Source organism: Phyllopteryx taeniolatus, chromosome 8 (assembly GCF_024500385.1).
Source record: "Phyllopteryx taeniolatus isolate TA_2022b chromosome 8, UOR_Ptae_1.2, whole genome shotgun sequence".
Classification (NCBI taxonomy): Eukaryota; Metazoa; Chordata; class Actinopteri; order Syngnathiformes; family Syngnathidae; genus Phyllopteryx; species Phyllopteryx taeniolatus.
This window is the reverse complement of record NC_084509.1, coordinates 25,995,522-26,015,337: the sequence shown is the minus strand read 5'-3', so window position 1 is coordinate 26,015,337 and position 19,816 is coordinate 25,995,522. Positions and strand designations below refer to the sequence as shown.

The 19,816-nt window shown below is 42.1% G+C and overlaps 2 protein-coding genes across 8 annotated transcripts; both read right to left on the bottom strand.

The window, feature by feature from the left end:
* Positions 1–304: 304 nt before the first annotated feature.
* Positions 305–13,115, bottom strand: camkk1b (calcium/calmodulin-dependent protein kinase kinase 1, alpha b). 5 transcript variants are annotated; one of them, XM_061781202.1, is made up of 17 exons: positions 10,252–11,236; positions 8,212–8,510; positions 7,839–7,886; positions 7,344–7,397; positions 7,175–7,226; positions 6,778–6,899; positions 6,144–6,180; positions 5,991–6,012; positions 5,803–5,891; positions 4,917–5,116; positions 4,765–4,818; positions 3,121–3,194; positions 2,906–2,993; positions 2,518–2,646; positions 1,545–1,648; positions 1,236–1,286; positions 305–825 (listed from the first exon to the last, which is right to left on the bottom strand). In XM_061781202.1, the coding sequence occupies exons 2-17, from the start codon at positions 8,458–8,460 to the stop codon at positions 732–734; spliced, it is 1,467 nt and encodes a 488-aa protein (XP_061637186.1). In that variant the 5' UTR covers positions 8,461–8,510; positions 10,252–11,236; the 3' UTR covers positions 305–731. The 5 variants fall into 5 exon arrangements, with proteins under 5 accessions (XP_061637186.1, XP_061637185.1, XP_061637182.1 ...); XM_061781199.1 differs by lacking the exon at positions 305–825 and adding an exon at positions 832–1,105 and having other exon boundaries at positions 10,252–13,115; XM_061781201.1 differs by having other exon boundaries at positions 1,236–1,335; positions 5,803–6,012; positions 10,252–13,115.
* A 148-nt stretch (positions 13,116–13,263) lies between these two features.
* Positions 13,264–19,793, bottom strand: LOC133481896 (dicarboxylate carrier SLC25A8-like). Of its 3 annotated transcripts, none has more exons than XM_061781204.1 (6): positions 19,465–19,785; positions 18,000–18,207; positions 17,329–17,532; positions 16,638–16,739; positions 16,194–16,374; positions 13,264–14,649 (listed from the first exon to the last, which is right to left on the bottom strand). In XM_061781204.1, the coding sequence occupies exons 1-6, from the start codon at positions 19,591–19,593 to the stop codon at positions 14,535–14,537; spliced, it is 939 nt and encodes a 312-aa protein (XP_061637188.1). In that variant the 5' UTR covers positions 19,594–19,785; the 3' UTR covers positions 13,264–14,534. The 3 variants fall into 3 exon arrangements, with proteins under 3 accessions (XP_061637188.1, XP_061637190.1, XP_061637189.1); XM_061781205.1 differs by having other exon boundaries at positions 14,509–14,649; positions 16,622–16,739; positions 19,465–19,793; XM_061781206.1 differs by lacking the exon at positions 16,638–16,739 and having other exon boundaries at positions 19,465–19,791.
* Between the last annotated feature and the right edge of the window lie 23 nt (positions 19,794–19,816).

Genomic DNA, 19,816 nt, shown 5'->3' with positions numbered 1-19,816 from the left:
TCCAGCAGGGACAGCAGCTCAATCAGAGAGGCCAGAAATCACAACACAGGCAAAAAAAACGAACAAATCGACCGAGCAACGGCTTGTTGCTCGAAAAACATAAAAGTCGGAGCAGTCGTAAGTCAAAGTACAGTCATATATTTAGAAATAAAAACTCCAGCCAGCTTGTAAAAGAAACTCCTACTCTTTAAACTTCGGTATTTTGCCACGTTCCAACCACAGACGTAAATGTATTTTATTGGGATTTCAAGCCATAGATTGTCACAAAGTGGCGTATAAGTGTCAGGTGAAAAGAAAATCAAACTCGGTTTTCACTTTTTATTCATCTTACGAGTTAAAAACGTGTACAAATATTCCGGGCCCTTTCCTCTCTTAGCCGAAAATAAAATCCTGCAAAACTCAATGCCTAATTAGAAAATAGTCACCGGCCTTAAAAAGTGCTACAAAATCTGATAATGAAATCTAAAAATGTTCGGCTCAGTAGAACATACACCGCCACCTAGTGTTTAAGACTAAACACACACGAGAACCAGGCGGCTGACATCTTTTTATTCTTGTAGGAAAATGTAAACAATTATTCTTTACACAGCATTTCTTTTAGGGTTTTGTTAACAATCCATTACAATCTAACGTTAGCGTGTGCATGTATTGAAATCGCTTCCGGCGTGGCTAATCTTTTGCGCTACGCACGTAACCATGACAACACCGCAACAACAACAAGGGCAGCGGCCTCAGGTCTGGGCGGGGTCCGTGCACTCTGTGAATGCCTCGTCTTCGTACAAGTCCTCGAGCTCGCCGTCGCGGCTACCGTCGCGGCTGGTGTTCCTGACGGGCGAGGCGCGAAATGCGGATGAGCAAAAATCGGGCATGAGGGGGAGATGTTGAGGATGACAAAGAGAAACTGGGGGTGGGGATGAGGACCAGGGGATGACAATGTCATGTGGATGACGATGAAAAGTTGGGGATGACAATGGGAAAATGGGGATGATGTTGAAAAGTTGGGGATGAAAATTTGGGAACGGGGATGAAAATTTGGGGATGGGGATGAAAATTTGGGGATGCTGAGATGAAAAGTTGGAAACGTTTGCGATGAGCATGAGGCCGACTTGGGGAGAAAGGATGAAGAGAAGTTGGGGATGAGGATGGGAGGATGATAATAAATAAAGGAAGAGGACAAATTGCCAAAAGGACAAAAAGTTGGGGATGAGGAGAGGTCGGGAGTTAAAACGATTTACCTCAAAGAAGGATGAAGCTGAGCCGAAGACCCCAAAAGACCCCAGGAACCACTGCAAGGAACAGACCATCGTCCTCACGTCCATGTCCAATGCAAATATTCTTCAAAAGCAATTAGCTTCTTAATTTGACACTTCAAAAGCTTTCTCTGATTTTGAATAGCCCCAGAAAGCTGACTACCATCTTGAAAACAATACATTTACTTTAATGTTGTTGTTTTTTTTTTTTTTTTTACTTCTAGAACAATTAAAGTTATTTCAAATTTATTTCTATCCGACCCCATGCTTTTGAGTTGCTCAGCTTGGACTTACATGAGAAGACCACCAGGGGCAGACATGGACCTCTCCGCCCGTCTGGCCTGGCATTCGAAGGGATTGCTGAACGAGCGCTTCCTGAGCATGGACTTCACCAGGATCTGCGAATGGGAGCACCAAAAAAATGATAGGGTTGATTTAAAAAAAATAAATAAAAACAATCAATAGGGTGCTTGTGCTCGTGAGAAAAAAAATACAATCCCCAATTCCAATAAAGTTGGGATCTTGTGTAAAACGTAGATAAAAACAGAATCACTCCATCCATCCATCGAATACACTTCAAAACCAAGATATTTAATGTTCTAACTGATACACGTTGTTGTTGTTTTTTAAGAGCAAATATTCTCTCATTTTGAATTTCATGCCTGCAACATGTTCCCAAACAATTGGGACGGGGCAACATATGACTGGGACTCCGTTTTTGTATTTTGAGCTTCATAATGCGCCTGCACACATTTTCAATGGGGGACACGTGTGGACTGCTGACAGGCCAGTCTAGTCTAGTCGCACTCTTTTACAACCAAGCCACGCTGTTGTAACACGCGCAGAATGTGGTTTGGCATTCATTGTCTTGCTGAAATAAGCAGGGACATCCCTGAAAAAAATGTTCCTTGGATGGCAGCATATGTTGCTACAAAACCTGAATGCACTTTGCGTCAGTCCATCTCAGATGGGCTCGGGGTCCAGAGAAGTTGGCCGGCAGTGTCGTTGATATATGGCTTTCGCTTTCAACAAATACAATACAAAAATAAATAGTCTGAAGAAGAGCCATCAAATACTGTGACTGCTCGAGTGCCGATGAGAAAGTGTTCTCATCTGAACTTTCTTGAATCAGAGACGACATGCTCATAATCAGTAGGGTTCTTTGTCTAATATAAGACAATTATCCCTCAAATCAAATGTATGAGAAAGAGAAATCAAAAAGTGTGACGAGAACGTGTTCTCACGGGAGAACATCGCAGTCGCTCACCACGGCGGAGAGGCTGGAGACCAGCGTGACGCTGTTCTGAACTTCCTCGTCCGTCACGTCCACGGCCGTGCAGTGGTCCTCCTCCAGTGGCAGCGGGCGGGCGCTCGACTCGGTCACCCACGGGTGGAGCTGGTCGGGACCACGCGGGCACGCACGCATGCGCAAACATGTACACGAACATACACGCGAGCATGCACACACATACACAAATATACACACAACACCACACACAGGAACAAACAGGCATGCATATATGAGCAGTGCATCGAGTAGAGATTACAAGGTTTAAAAAAAATAAAATAAAAAAAATAAAGTCAAGTATACAAATACAAAGTATACAAGGCAGCCGTTGAGTGGGGTCAGCGACGCTTGAGCGTCTCTTGCTCACTTTGATCTTTGGGACGCTGATTCTGCTTTGGGGGTTTTTGTCCAACATGTTGACAAGGAGATGCTTCAGCTCCTCGCTGATCTGAGGTCTGTGGAGCGGGCAAGGGAAAACATTGGATGTGAAATACCGTATGCTATTTATAATGGCCAGTTTTGATTTTCAACTGATATTGTGACGTAATATTGTCTCTGGGGCTCATACAGTACTGTGCTTACGTTTGCGCGAATTCCACAGGCTTGTTCTTGATCTTGTTGTACAGAGACACGATGTATTCGTCATAAAAAGGACACTGCGAGAGGACACACCCAAAGTTAATGCTCACGCTGCGGGTGTGTGTTTGTACGCGCATGTGACTACGCTTCTGTGCGTGTATGCAACAAAAGCCGCTATAGTGTTGGAAATGAATGTAATGATGGGTGTTGTGTACACACTCCCCCCCACACACACACAAACATACAAGAACAAATGCACTAACACACATGACAAACATACAATCATGTGTGTACACACACATGTATGCATGAAGCACAATCTCTCTCTCACACAGACACACACGTTTACATACACGCATACGTATGCAGAAACGCACACTCTCATACACACACAGAAATGCGTACACACAAACACATGCAGACAAATAGACAAGCGTGCACGCACAAACACACGTTCAGTTACACGCACACGAACACACACAGGCAGACCACGAAACAAACACACAAGCGCGCGCGCACACACAGGATTGGGCATCGTTTGAATTTCAGCGATTCCGGTCCCGACGCCGGTTATTCATTTCGATTCTAGTTCCAAACGATTATCGATTCCGATTATTTTAGGGGCCGGGTCAAAAACGTTTGCATGGCTTAAATCAAGGGTGTCCAAATTATGAACATCCATTTTCCTTAGCAGCGTGCAGCAGAAACTCAAATAAACATTTGACTCGCCGTTCTTTATAACCAGTATGAATATCGAACCTATGAACTAAAAGGCAATGCGTGTGGAAGTAACCCGGTTGACTTAATATTCATTCATTATTGTTTCAGCTAAAAAGTTAAATACAGCATTGTTAAAATAGTTATTTGCGACTGTTTTATCACGTCAAACGGATTACATGTACAAGTTTTAACTTGACATCCTGTTTTAGCCATGTAGCCTTTTATTTTGAAGGTTACGCACCGTAACTCAACATTTTGTCATGAAAAGTAACTTCACGCGACATTTGACAACGAAAATAACGGAACCCAAAGCAAAATAAAACGTTGCGAGACACAAGGTTAGTGTTTGTGATACTGTGAGAACGTGTTTGTCAATTTTGTCCCAATTCATTGTGATGTAAAGTTGCTAGTTTGACCTTTGCTTAAGTTTTAGCTCCATGTTATACTTGTAATGCGACGGTTTCTACCTTCTTTCCAGTACGGAGAAGTCATTTATATTTTATTTTTGCGTCTGTCATCAGTTCTTATGTTGGTTTGAAGAGCAAAATAAACGCCAAAAAGCATCAGTGCAAGAGTGCAACCCAGCGTTCCACTTGTTAGCTGCCTCAATGTTGGCACGGACGTATTCTAGCTTTGAGTTTCAAACTCACCCAATTGACTTGACAGAGGTTCTGCACGCACATCGTGAAAGCCGCCATTGCACAATATAATCTTAATCCACGTGTTGCACTCAGGTGACTGGTCATTTATTTGAACACTTTTGTTCGCCGCCGCCGTTGGGCACGAGCACGGCTTCTTGTGCGTTCTTCTTCGTTGGTTTTCGCCACTTCTTCTTCGGGGTCGGCGGCCTGAACGCTAGTCCCGGTTCCGATCGGTTCTCGATTCTCGATGCCCAACCCTCCACACACGCACGCTCAGTTTGCGTACCTTCCCGTAGACGAAGCAGTAGAGCGTCACCCCCATTGCCCACACGTCCAGCGCCTGTAAGCAACATAGTCAAACACACGCACAGTGCCAAACAACGGTGCGTTTGCGAGCGTGTTGTTTTTTTGCGGCGTCGGTCGGTGGCGAGAGGGCACCTTCCCGGTGAACTCTTGCTCGTGCTCCTCCATGGTCTCGGGCGCCATGAAGGCGGGCGTGCCGGCCGTGCTGGACAGCAGCGCGTCCGCTCCCTCGAACTCGTTACTCACGCCGAAGTCGGCGATCTTCACGTGGCCGTCGTCGCCGAGGAGAAGGTTCGACGGTTTGATGTCCCGGTGGATGATTTTGTTGTAGTGCACTGCCAACACACACACACATACAAAAATTGTATTTACATTTAGAAGGTTAGGGATTAATTTTAAATGGAACCTAATGCGAAATAAAAATTAAAAGTACATTTTTTTAAATTATTAGAATGTAGGGGGTTAACATTAATTTCGAATCAACCAAAAATTTAAAAAAATATATATTATTTGAAATGAAGGGGTTAGGTTGAAACATTTATCACTAAACCAAAGTTAAGACGAAGATTAAATTGTCAATTTGAAATTGAAATCGAACATTAAAATTAAAGGGGTTGGGGTTAAAATGTTTACTTTAACCCCAACCCAAAATTACAATTAAAATAAAAATTCAAATTAAGATTTTAAATAGAAATCCAGCTCATAATTTAAATTTAAGGTTAGGTTAAATTTAAAATATATTTTTTTTAATTTCCATTTTCAAGGGGTTACCAAATCCAAAATGAAATTACAATTAAAAGAAAATGAGAAATTCTTTCAAATTAAAACTTAAATATGTAATCACAATTATTTTAAATTAAAAACAAATAAAAAATAAAAATGAGAAAATGTAAAATCTGAAAATTTTAATTTTAATCAAAAACTGAAATATTTTTTAAATTAAAATTTCAATGAAAATGCTATGGTTTGACTGGAGGTCCTCATTCTTTTTGTAGAACATGACATTGCTGCGTGAACGTACGATACTCAATGCCCAACACGAGGTCTCTGAAGTAAAAGCGAGCTTCCTCTTCCGTCAGCGGCTCATCTGTGGGCACCTCCATCACCGGCCTGCAAGGAAAAAAAATAAAACGATAGCTGTCTAAATCGTATCCCGACAAACTGACACCATAACTTTCTGTGAGGATGTCAAAATGCAACATAAAGCACCCTTTGGTCATCAGTTCAAAGGCTATGAAGGCAAAAAACAAAGAAAAGACAAAAAGACATTGAATTAGAAGCCTTATTGTCATTGCAAAGTGTACAACAACATTCTTTCAAGTTGCAATAAATACAGTATAGGAATTGGAAATAAGATCGTACCCATGTGAAGGCCGTCTTCATCGGGATCATCAAGCACCTGCAAAAATACGAGGAGTCGTCATTTTGCAAGAAAGAGGAGAAACTGCACAGCGGACTCACGTGACAAAACGTGGACTTGCCTCCTCGTGACCAATACACACTTGTTTACTGGCAAACACCAAGAGTTGTCTTTCTAGTTTAATTCCTTCCGAAAATGAGGAGAAATTGTAGAGCGCAAATGCAAAAAAAAAAAAAAAAAAACGAGGTTTTCTGACTGGCACAGCAGGTGGTGTCAAAACACGAGTCGCCTCATGATCACAAGCATACAGTTATTTTTATTAAGCTACTTGGCACAGGGGCAAACAAAAATCATGCTGAACAATGAGCCACATGCTGCTTCACCTAGTCCAAAGACAAAGACACATAGGCTTTGTTCCATGTTTAACAATTGTATGTTCGCGTTAACGAGGGAGTTAACAATTTCTCCTCCATATTCCCCGTGCCTTAATTTAAAACGTAACAAAAAACTGCTGGTTTTCGGGGACGCTGCAACGGATAAAAGACATTTCAGTTTATTTCAATGGGGAAAACCGATTTGATATTGGAGATGTATAGTCGATTGGCGCGGGTGTTCCTAATGAAGCGTCTGACTGACCTCGACCAGCTTGACCACGTTGTGGTGGTGGAGCTTCTTGAGGATGGCGATCTCGCGGTAGATCATCTGCAGGGGCATGGAGGCTTTGGGGAAGGCCTCCTGCTGGTGGGGCGCCACGCGACCTGAAGGGACCCCGCAAAACCGGAGAAATTGGGACACAGCAGACACACGCAATCAAGGACACGTGCAGGCAGCACGTGATAAAAAAAATATATATATAAAAAACAATCAAACATTTTTATGGGGGGGGGAAAAAAAAATACAAATTTCTGACTATTCTCGAAAAAAACTTTTTGTAAAAAAAAAAAAAACTATTCTTGCAAGATTGCAAAAAAAACATTGAAAATGATGCATTCATCATACACTTATTACTGTTATTTCCATTGTGGTTACTCACGCAGAAAACCAAACTGCTTCATGAGCTTCTTCTTTGAAACAACCTTCATGGCCTGGATGGAAGGCAGTTTAAAAAAAAATATATATATATAATTTTTTTACAGTACATACATAAGAAAATTGTCATACATACATCAAACCAAAAAGTATGTAATGTAGCGCCCACTTACATAATACTGTTCAGAGTCTTCATTGTAAGCCAGTTTCACCACACCGTACGAACCCTACAGTGTGCACAAAGCACTATTACACTCATTCATCATCCTTTTCTTCACGCCACTTATTATAGGGCTAAACAACGCAAATGTGCCGAGAACTGTCTAACGTTGAAAGTGGTCGATGTCGGACCGCAGGACGGTCACAAGATGGCAGTGTTACACATTGATTACAAAGCCATACTTATTTGAAAAAAAAAAAAATGTTTTCCTTTTTTAAAAGAAATCAGACTATTCTTGCAAAATTATAAAAATAAACTAAGAAAAAAAATACTATTTTGAAGAAAATAACGCTTTCCCTTTTGGTGTGGTATTAATAGGATTCCCAACAAATTCCAGTACCGCATGTACATTTCAATGTGATTTATCCAACTGATTGTTGTTGTTGTTTGGTTTATGCATACAGTCAGTAAGCCGCTCACTAACTTACAAACAAATCCCAATCAGTACCTTTCCAATCTCTTTCTTGAGCTTGTACTGGTTCAGCTGCACAAAGTCCTGAAAGCAGAAAAAGCAACTGGCCCTTTAAATGTCTTTCGCTCACAGACATGGCAGAAAGCCATCTTTTGAATAGCTGTCTCGTTGTAGTGACTGATGCACAACTTTTGACAACAAGCCTTCAAGGAAACTTTTGAAAAGCTGTCCTAATGTAGTGGCCGCTGCGCAACTGTGACATCAATACTAATAATAAATAAAAAGAAATAATAATAAAAAAAGTTGTTCCACTGTAGTGACTGATGTGCCACTTTGACAAGACTTAAGAAAACAGCTTTTTGGTCTACTTTGACATCACGCATAAATGATGCCCGATGCGCCAACCCACCTCGGAGTCAGTGATGGACACCCTCTTGGTCTCGACGGTGGGCTGCCTGACGACGCATCCGCCGCGCTCCTGCAGGGACAACTTCCTGTCGGAGAGGCGGGCCCGGCGGGCGGCGGCCGGTCGGTAGCCGTTGTTGCTGGGCGCGGCGGCGCAGCCCGATGTCACGGTGACGACGTTCATAGCCGCCACCATGTCGGCCAGCTCGGCGTGGTGCTCCGCGTCGGGGTCGTCGCCCGTAGTCACGCTCATGATGGCCCGACGGGGGCGCTGACGCTCACTCGGGAAGCATCGCTACGGAGCTGACAGGAAGGACAGGAAGACGTTGGATTTGGTTCAAAATAGTCAACAATAAAAACAAATGAAAACCTTAAACTTGAAACCCAGGGTTAAAACACTACTTTGAAATCATAACACCCTGGTCGGTAACCCTAATTTGAAACCTACCAGTTTTTAAACCCTGAGGCTTTTAATCCTAAACCTTGTTTGAAACAATACATTAAAACCCGAAACACAGGCTTGAAACCGTACTTGGAAACCCTGATTTGAAATCTGGCTTCCAAACCCTAACCCTGACTTGAAACCCTACTTCAAAGCCCTAGCCCTGGTTTAAAATCCCACCCTATAGTGTTTATTTATACTTGCATATAATTGTTTGAACATAGCAATTTCAGACATCTGGAAATTGCACCCAAGGATGAAGCAGAATTACGCAAGTCCATATTTCTCTGCCTGATAGCTTGGCTGATTTCCTTTGACCTTCTTATGATGTTACACAAAGAAGTCGTGTTTCAGGTGTGCCTAGTTCAACTGCATCCACAGGTGTCTCTCTCACTCAAATACTGTCAATAAATTGATCAGAAGCGTCCAAAGACATGGCATCATCAATATCTGGGGTTTCACAAATTGATTACAGGCATAGTAATCTTACTCTATGTAAACTTCTCACTTTAAAGAAAGAAATAATAAAAAAAATCTTGAGAAAAGAAAATCCTCATTATGATGGCATTTAGCAAATATAATTAATTTTGGTAATCATTATTGACTTAACAGGCCAAGTTTAGTCTGATTTCACGTCAGACAGTGTGTGTGTGTGTGTGTGTGTGTGGGGGGGGGGGCTATCTTTTTATATACAGTAGTGTATGGAAACGTCTAGTTTCAACTGTATATGTAAAATAGTTTATGCTAATATTTGTATTCTATTTACAACGCTCTAATCAATTGTTCAATAAAATAAATCAACAACATAAAAATGGATACATTTAAATTTACCAAAGTTTAGGAGGAAAGTGCTCAATTAATGCAAGAAACATTACAGGACTAAACTAATGAACGAATCTGCTATAGGTACGAATAAAATAGGTTGTTTCAATAAGTCACTTTTTCAAATGTGTCATTTATAATTAATTCAATTCTAAATTATTGTTCAGCAGAATACATCAATTATGTAAAATTGTTTATCCTACCAATATTGTTTTGATCATTTACAATAAATAAATAAACCTATTGAATAAGCTCAATCAATACAAAGAAAGACATTTAAAACCACCAATTTTAGGGGAAAATGGCTAAATTTATGCTACAAATATGACAAAACCCATGTATTTTCTTTTTATTAATGTAATGAACGAATGGGGCCGCATGTGGCCTGTACGCTGTACTTTGCGTACCCCAAATGATTATTGATTTATTTCGCTGCTCAAGGGCCCCACTTCCATTTTTGAACACGGACAGATGGGCCAAGCCATTCGCAGATGAGGTAAATCAAACGTTTACATTGTTTCTTGTATTTCGATGAGATTGTCAAGCAGGCCGTTGCCTAAAAATACAAGAGCTGAACGCCGGAAAGCTTCTTATGCAAGAAGAATGTCAAAATTTCCCTGCCAAGAGATAATCATGTTTGTGCCTCAGGGTGAGTGACAAACACATACTTAATGAAAAGCCATAACATGTTTGTTTGCGCAGTGAGCATACAAATTCAAGCACATTGACATGAAAAAAAAAAAGAATGCTAAAAAGAAATATGAGTGGACGTGTACTCACGGAGGAGGGTGAAGGTGTTCCTCATGCATCCGGTGTTGGTGTCCTTCATGAGATTGAAAACGTGGAGGAGGTGGTGGTGGTGGTGGTGCACCTTTGTGTCTGAGCGGTGTACTTTCCCTGCTAATCAGGAAGAGGATGTGGTCAGCGGCGGTCTTTAGGGATTAGCGCGGGCCGCATTTAGCGCAGCTGAGCGCTTCTAAACGCCACAACATGACCTGCGAGGCCAAGACGGAACAGGGGTCGCTTTTGTACAAACCCCACTTCCAAAATGGGGATTTTGTGTAAAATGTCTATAAAAACAGAATCAAATGATATACAAACCCTTTCAGCCTACATTAATTTTAATCCACTGCAAAGACAAGCTATTGAATGTTTTAAAGCTGGGCCAGGGGCACGTTTACCACTGTGTTACATCACCTTTCCTTTTAACAACACTTAATAAGCGTTTGGGAAGCGTTGGAGCGTTGTAGGTGGAGTTCTTTCCCATTCTTGTTTGATGTACAACTTCAGTTGCTCAACAGTCCGGGCGGGGGTCTCTGTTGTCGTATTTTGCGCATTTTGATTGGGATACAGGTCTGGACTGCGGGCAGGCCAGTCTGGCACTTGTACTCTTTTACTACCAACCCAGCTTTTGCAACAAATATTACAAAAACCCGGGCGCTTCAGCTGCCCCCTGCTCCAGTGTGTTCCACTAACATGTGTGTGTGTATGTATCATCGTGATTGGTTAAATGCAGAGAACAGATTTCGTGTGCATGCATGCATGTTCATGACAATAAAGGTGATTCTTCTTCTTCTTCTTTTGTAACGTGCAGAATGTGGCTTGCCATCGTCATGCTGAAATAAGACAGGACGTCCCTGAAAAAATGAGAACAAATAAGACCTTGCTTGGATGGCAGCATATGTTGCTGCAAAACCTATATGCACCTTTCAGCATGAATGGTGCCTTCACAAATGTGCAAGTAACCCATGCCATGGGCACTAACACCCCCCCCCCCATACCATCATAGACGCTTGTTTTTGTGAAACCCTAACCTCGGTTTGAAACACGAACCTTTGATTGAAACCCATATTTAAAATCCCTAACCTTGGCCTGAAACCCTACGACTACTAATACTTTGGAAGTCGGACTTGAAACCTTACTTTGAAACCCTAACCTAAGGTATAAACCCTAATTCCTAAATCCCACGCTAGGCTTGAAAGCACACTTTGAAACCCCAACCCTCAACTGAAAGGCCAATTCTGGTTAGAAACCCCAATGTTGTCTTGAAACCCTAACTCAGGCTAGAGACCCCCATTTCAAATCCCAATCCAGGCTTGAAACCACACTTTGAAAGTGTAACTTCTGATCGAAACATTAATGTTGGCTTGAAACTGTACCCCTTGATTAAAACACCAACCCTGGCTAAAAAGCCTACTTTCAAACCCTAACATGAAACCAAACTTCAAAACCCCACCCCTGGCTTGAAAGCTGAATTTGACACTCTGACCTGGGGTTTAAACCCTTATTTGACACCTGTACCCAATGAGCATTACTGCGCTCTGCAGGACTGGAGTGCAACACTGCACTTGATAGCTTTTTAAAATGCAAATTAAAAGCTTTTAAAAGTTTCACTCCGCTCCTCTTTTGTAAGTTATACTTCTCATCTGAAACACAAAGAAAAGTCCGCTTTTAGTTGTTTTTATTTTGTTTAAAAAAAAAAAAAAAACCCACACAAAATGGAACACTTTCTAATGTAGCTAATTCATGCAACCAATAATATTAACATAACATATGCAAAGACGTGGCAAATTTGTGGGACGTCTTGCTTGAAAGAGGCTTGTATTGGCTGGAATTGCACGCAAATAAAACCATCCTGAAAAACCCGATCGGCCGGCCCCAAAGCGAGATGTCATTCATTTCTGTCAACAAAGACTATTATACATGAATATTGGGTGGAACACAATGTGCAGTATTTTAGCGTCATTTGCGCTCACCCAGGAGGAAAAAAGATCGAGATCTCGTCTTGGCCTCAACTCTTGTCTGTCTCCACGTCATAGATCAACTGATGGTGCTTTCGCCTCCCGGACTTACATGTGACGTAGCCAATAGTGAACCATTTCTCAAAAGTAAGGCTTCAAGCTCTTTAAAGCTACTCCCAGTTAAAGTTTACTGACAAAGTAAACATCAAATAAAGAGAATCACGCCTTGTGTCATTAAAACAACCGCATAGCTTTGCCTTAGCAGCTTAATGTTAACAAATAATGCAAAACGCCGTGCTAACGGTTAGCATCAATAGATACGGTTTTCGAACCCTTGAAGCAATGGATATTAGAACACAAACCGTGGTGCCACACACGTAGACAGAAAATCTAACAATACTCACATGCATATTCTTTATCCCCTGCAACAAATGACTAATATTACAGCATCTTACCGAGACACTTACGGTAGTAGTAGAAGTACTGTACGAATCTTCTTTTGTTTGCATGACTGTATTATACTGCCTCCTGGTGGCCAAGACAGGCACACCAGAAGGCGCAACAAAACGAATTGGATCGCAGAATGAAATCATCATGCACAAGATGTTTAATTCTTTACATTCTATTTAATTATGTAATTACGTACCCTGTTTTTTGTTTTGTCAGGGGAGGGGCTGCAACAGATTAATGGCATTGCCATTCATTTCAATGGGGAAAGATGATTTGAGATACGAGTGTTTTCAGTTATGAGCGTGGTCACGTAACAAATACAATTGTATCTCAAGGCACCACTTTATTCTGCTTTTGGGTGAAATTTGAATGAACCTAAAATGCACTTTAATCTTTACATGTGAACTTAATTTGAGCTTCTCCAAAAAATAAAAAAATAATTAAATACAAGTCAAACTGTTCAAAATTCACAGCAGCTGTTTAAAGTCAAAAATCTTGCTTGTCAGCACTGTCATCGAAACAACTGACTGAAAAAGATATTTTCCCAAGGGTTGTTTTTTTTTTTTTTTTTATTTTTATTTTGCAAATGGATCTGAGCAAGTCACATCTGCGAGGTTTATTTGTGCCACAAACAAGGAAACAGAGACAAATGTAAATGCACTGTCAACAAAGGCAACGTTAAATAAGTGCTGAGCCCTCCACAAGAGGTCTTTGTAGTATTTCATGAGACGATGATAAAACAAAAACGAAGACAAAGTGGGTCCATGTTCAGTATTGCACTATTTCTGTGCACTCTTATCTTGGTTCGCAATGACAATGACTCAACACAAGTTTGAATGCAAATTTATCGACAGAGAAAGAAATTCCTAAAAATTCCACTGAAAAACAAAAACTCACCCAGCGTCGCAGTAGTAGTGGCACGCGCACACACTCGCACACACACACACAATCATGGACAGGCTACACCAGTTTCATTGTAAAAAAAAGGTACTCATTCATCACACCATCCATAATAATGAAAAACTAAAATAAATAAACTTGAGTGTCATTAGCCTCTGAAGTGTCCTTTTAAACCACAGTGGAACAAAACTTCATCTCACCGAGTATGTAAATGGATGAATTAATTCACGCATGTTTTGCTTTTTCTATTGTTTTCACAAAAGGCGTACCTGTTTAAAAAAAATAAAAAAATTGTCTCCAACATAAACTTCTATTAAATATGTATCATTTATTTATTTTGTAATATTAAAAACAACATCTATTGACCATAATTGTTGAGTTTATTTGATCTATTTTCTGATCTGTTATTTGGACGATATTTCTTATTTAATCTCAATTCAATATATAATAAAAATTAGTGTTTAGTTCCCAGTTTTATCATACAATAAAATGCATGTATATTTTCTTTTTTGTTTAGTTTACCTGTTTTTCAGATTTTAAAAAAACATTTTGTTGCATTTTTGGTCAAAAAAAAAAAAAAAACACGTGGGAGGTTGATTGAAGACTCTAAATTGCCCATAGGTGTAAATGTGAGTGCGAATGGTTGTTTGTTTGTTTGCGGTTGTGCCCTGCGATTGGCTGGCGCCTGGTTCAGGGCGTACCTCGCCTCTCGCCCGAAGATAGCTGGGATAGGCTGCAGCACGCCCGCAACCTGCGTGAGGTTAAGCGGTACAGAAAATGCATGGATAAGAAATATTATCGTACATGCTGTTTTTGGAGGAAAGGCACAACACGACTAGCGTGGAAAACCCATCCGGCGAGGTCAGGCCCAAACACCTTCCTGGGCCGTTTCTGTCATGTGTAGTTGTATTTTATTTGGGTCGTACACTGCACTTAAATTTCACAACACAAAGCGACAACCTGCCAGACGGGTTAGAGCGAAGATTCCAGGGACTTCTGCAGTTTAGCCACACCTCTTTTAATCTGCTCGTAGCTCATGAACATAACAATGTTCCACGAGCCCAAGCGCAGGAAGGAGGCCATGAATCTAAAACATAAAAAAAAAAAAAAAAAGAGAGAAATTTGTTGTTACTTCATTGTTACTTAAAGTGCAGTGAATAAGTATTTGCGGCCTTCTCAAATTCACTTTGTTAAAGATCACCACCATCAGCAGCAACAACTGAAATCGAGCGTTTTCAATAACTGCCGATGACTCTTTCATTTCTCTGTGGAGATATTTTGGTCATTTCTAGCCGCTCTTAAATTTCTTTGGATTGTGACATTTTGTTGCAGCTTTCAGAGAGCTCTTTTGGCTGACTTGATTTTGTCAGACAGGTTCTATTCAAGTTCTATTCTTGATTCAACAGGTCCGGAGGTAATCAGGCTTGGCTCCGGTCAGTGAAAATGAACTCAGCTTTCCATTAAATATGATTAGCCGCAGTTAATTCCTGTTTTAACAAGGGATGCAATTACCTTTTCACACAGGACCAGGTAGCTTTGAATAGATTTCTTTCCTTACTAAATATAAACACCATTTCTGCATTTTAAGTTTACTTGGGTTACCTTTGTGTAATATTCACATTTGTTTGATGATCTTAAACAAAGTTGGGAAACTATGCAAAAAAAATGAGAATTTGAGACGGGGCGACTACTTTTTCACAGCACTGTAAGCCAATCACTGCCAGCCGTTTTCAGAGCAGAGTTCCCCATATTTCCACCCGTTTTAAAGTACTTTGACTTATTTTCAATTACCACAGAAGATTGTGTTCTGTGACAATTTGAGCACTGAACCTACCAAAAGAAAGAGTAGACTACCTTCTTTCACTAAACAAGCAAACAAACAAAAAAGTTAGTTTCTATCTCTTTCCATTCTTTACTAATTAGCAGTAGAATATGGCTGGCTTTCACCAAAACACCGGTTTCTGACCAAAAAGCGGAGAAAACAAGCTTTGTGAAAAGAAACATCAAGCTGAACAGTGAATTTGACACGAATATTTTTTCCTTTTGTTACACCAAAAACAAGACTGGGAAAAGGCGTTTGATGGCAAAATAATCGTTCATCTACAGATACACAAGAAATGTGCCGTGAGCGACACTGACTCACACGTGGCTGGAGCTGAGCGTCAGTTGATTATTTACATGGCATTTGTCATTCAACTCTATGAACTGCGTCATCGTTTAGTCTCAAGATCGCGACACACACTTTCTACTACCTTCCGCGACAGATACTATAAACATATTGTTTTATTGGGAGGTGCCTAACTTCTCCGACTTTCAACCGTTGGCATTTCTCGCCCTCATAATCGACGGGGCATGCCAAAATTCAACCCCTAATTTGAACTCATTCACTGCCTGCCTTCCCAGTTAACATGGATATTTGATTTCTAAAACCGTCAATGGCAGTGAATGTGTTAATCTTCTACTCAAAAGCGGTGCTGATCTCAAATCCAAAGCGATGCAATGCCGCCATCTACAGGGATGTTTGTCATTGCAGAGGTTTTCAAACGAGCTAACGCACTTGAAGTTAACGGTTGGATTCCAGTTGATGACTATAAACGTCCACGGCAATGAATGAGTTAATACAGCACGTACCCCTTATAGAAGGCGGTGGCCCCCTCTTTGAGCAGCATGGTAAAGGCGCAGTTGATGGCGCCGCCATACTGGCCCGGCACCGAGTTCATGTAGCGCGTTTTGATCACGTCCACCGGAGACGCCACCACCGTGGTGCAGAACCCGGCGGCGAAGGCGGCAGTAAAGTGGCAGGGCATGTTGTCTGGTTGGGGAATATGGAGAAATTGCATTGGGCAGATGCAGCAGGCAAGGTCTGCTGACTAACAAGGAAGCGGTCATCACACTTACACTAAACATCTAGCGGCCTCGTGACCACAAACATACAATTGTCTAACTTGGAATAGAGCGCGCGGCGTGCAACTTCACCAAGTCCGAAGGCAAAAGACAGTCATTAGCTTCAGCTCACATGCGGCGGCCTGCTCTGGTCAATTTCCGTGACACAAACGTACACAAGTTCCAACTTGCCCGTCATCAGCTTGTGCTGCAGGATGCGCTCCTTGATGATGTCATAGGTGACCATCTCGCAGCAATTGACGATGGCGTTGCGAGTGATGTTTGGCAGGCAACCTGCACAAGAGGCGTTACATCGACGTCGAGTCCAAACCACGATTGATTCATTCAGATATTCCCAACCGCGAGTGTGCCGTGAAAAATCACAAGTTTGTTCTTGACCAGTTTGCAAAGCGGTAACAAAGCCGGCATGGATTCTTGAGCAAAAAGTCTAATATTAGCATTGCTTTGCAACCCTGTCACAGTAATTAACTCCACTCAAATTAGTATTCAAATCAAATGTAACTTTATTGAACAGTAAAGGATTTATTCATCAATATTTTTGAAATGTTTTTCAGTTGCCTAAGTATAAAATGCATACCACTGATGGTTGAGTTGCCCAAATCCAACTACGTGATGGTTTACTTTTATTCTTGTGTATGTGAATGCCTAAACTGTCCTTCATTTCTAGAATGACCCAAATTCTTTTTGTGACACTTTCCCTTGGTGGTGTGCCATGAGATTTTGTCAACATGATTTGCCACGATAAAAGTTGAGAAACACTGGATACACTGACCAATGCACCCAAAACCGATTGTTGTCCACATAGGGTCCGATACAGTATAAGCCACATTTCAGGACAACGCGCGCCCGGGACCACTCTTACCTTTCCACAGCCCTCGGACGCCCTCATCCCTGGCTATGGTCCTGTAGGCGTCCATGGTGCCGCTGTACCTGGTCGTCGAGCCGCCCTGGGGCAGGCGTACCTGCGCCTGGAAGCGGACTTTCACCACGTCGGTGGGCTGGGCCAAGGCCACCGCCAAGGCCCCCGTGGTGCAGCCCGACAGCAGCCGGGCCGCGATGCCGGCATCTATGAAACACACAGACGCGTGGTGCGGAGGGATTTACCAAGTGCTAACGTGACAGTGAAGGCAGCACCGTGAGCAAAACCGCTGTGGGGTGCATGATGTCCATCCATCCATTTTCCAAACCAGCCGAAGTGCCCGCAGAACAAGCGAACTCCACTGAAAGGCCCGCAGCCCACATTCGACCCCTCAGAATGCGAAATGTATAGAATGAAATTAGTGGTGTGCAAAAGACCTCCAGTCAAACTGGTCTCACTGGCCACAGCTATAAAGACATTTACTTTCTAAGATGAGTTTCTAGCTGTCAAAAACTTATTTACAGTGAAGAAGGCCTGCAGCATAAACGCACAGTGGAATGCGCAGTTTGAATGAATACAAGTCAGGACTGTTTCTCAGATGTGGGAAAACATTGTAATTCCTGTAAAAGGCCGACGTGTTCCATCACCTTTCTCCGCCAAATGGCTGCACTTACTCTCCGAGCCCCTGCCGTAGAACTGCTTCATGCTGTCGTACAGGCCCACTCGCACCGAGGCGAAGCTCATCTGTCTGTGAAGGCCGGCGACCAGCCCGTTGTACAGGCCCCTGGCACCCTCGGTCCTCCGGATGGTGAAGATGGTGCCGAACACTCCTCTGTATGTGGCCCTCTGGCCTCTCACCAAGGGCTTGGATTCGCCTTGAATCTAGAGAGGATGAAAGCATAACAGATCACATGCGCCACCTTAGATTTGCCACACCGGGGGCATAGGAGTGAGGGGAATGAATTGGAAGGATATTGGAGCATCGGTAGTGGAGTCACTGCTTCGAAATTTATGTTGAGTCATCAAACTTGGCCACCAGGCTCAAATCAAATCCCTTGCAAAAAACTGGGCCTATCCAAAAAAAAAAAAAGAAAAAAAAAAAGGGAAGTGTAAAGACCTCTACATTGGAACACACAGTAGAACACATGGAAAGCAGTTTCTTCCGGTCCAGAGTCGGCAGTTCATTTACATCCCCAAAAAATGGGGTCTTCCTGTAAGGAAAACGATGAACGCCAGTTGGTATGCAAGACAGTTGTTCAGCAGCCACACCCGGTCACAGCAACCTTATGGTGATCACCCCCACGGGACACACCCGACAGAGACATAAATAGGAAGACTTCACTTTTAAAATGTAAAACTGGAGAAGCCTTTTGTTGTCGAGGTGAAACAATTGAACTCGATTCAACCCGTGCGGACGTGGCTACCAAATTTCATGTTGCCAAGCGGATTGTCTTCAAGGTTAGCATTTTCAAAAAGCAGACATGTTATTACCAGTTTTGTGATTATTACCAAATAACCCCCCCAACCACAAACCGACTTAGTTTAATCAGTCATTAGTCAGCAATGTGCAAATGTTCAGAAACAAATTTATGATTGTATAAATTTACCATGCAAGGACTTGAAAATGGCCAAAATGACAGTTTCCAACCAAACTGTACAGACTGACTGTACATTTTCTGACATGGCTTCTTGAGACCTTTTTTGTCTGTTTAGTCTTGCCCACCAAATTTTACGTCGCTACGGTCAACTGTCTCCGGATTTTAAAAATAATACTCATACAAGTTCCTCTTTGAAGGACAATTGGAAATGGCCAAAAGGACCCAAAAATGGCAGCCTTCATGTCTTTTCTGGATTGGATTCTTGAGCATTTTTTGTGGGTCTACTCATGATGACATGCATTTGAAATGTCATGTTCCCAAGTGGAACGAGCTTTGGGGCTGAATTTTACATTTTCTTTTGTTTTTGTAAAAAGGTAATATGATGATCAATTATAATCATATTTCAGGTCATTGACCGTCTGTTGTCTCCAACTACCGGAGACAAATTCCTACTGTGTTTTTTGGACATACTTGGCAAATAAAGATGATTCTGATTCTGATTACGTAAAAATGAAGTGTGTTTTCAGTCGCCGCGGCTTACCTGCAGTCTGACTTTGGCCGTGTCCAGCGGGAAGGTGACCAGGTCCGCCACGCAGCCGGCCGCCCCGGCCGAAAAGATCTTGACGGGTACCGACGGGTTAAAATCGGCAGAACCTCCTCCGGCGACCATCGTCAAAAGAAAAAAAAAAAGTCTGGTTGAGGATCAACCTGTCCTTAAACACAAACACAACGCGGCACTCGGCTGCATTAAAGCTACTTTACAGGAAAGTTAGTCCTTTGAAAGCTGAGCGCCTTCAGCCGCACATGAGATGCGAACTGCCACGGCGTTGTAAGAAGACAAGATCGGCAGAGGCGATCAGTCTGTCGTGCATGCCAGGCAGGAAAACACGCCC

Bases quoted from the DNA above. Each gene is read 5' to 3' on its own strand.
- camkk1b (XM_061781197.1), bottom strand. From the start codon at position 8,460: ATGAGCGTGACTACGGGCGACGACCCCGACGCGGAGCACCACGCCGAG. The intron at 7,398-7,838 runs GTACTGATTGGG...TGCACACTGTAG, and splicing joins TCAAGAAAGAGATTGGAAAG to GGTTCGTACGGTGTGGTGAA. The intron at 5,117-5,802 runs GTACGTTCACGC...GTGTGTTGGCAG, and splicing joins CGTGTTGGGCATTGAGTATC to TGCACTACAACAAAATCATC.
- LOC133481896 (XM_061781204.1), bottom strand. From the start codon at position 19,593: ATGGTCGCCGGAGGAGGTTCTGCCGATTTTAACCCGTCGGTACCCGTC. The intron at 17,533-17,999 runs GTAAGTGCAGCC...TGTGTTTCATAG, and splicing joins CTACGGCAGGGGCTCGGAGA to ATGCCGGCATCGCGGCCCGG. The intron at 16,740-17,328 runs GTAAGAGTGGTC...CCTCTTGTGCAG, and splicing joins CGTCCGAGGGCTGTGGAAAG to GTTGCCTGCCAAACATCACT.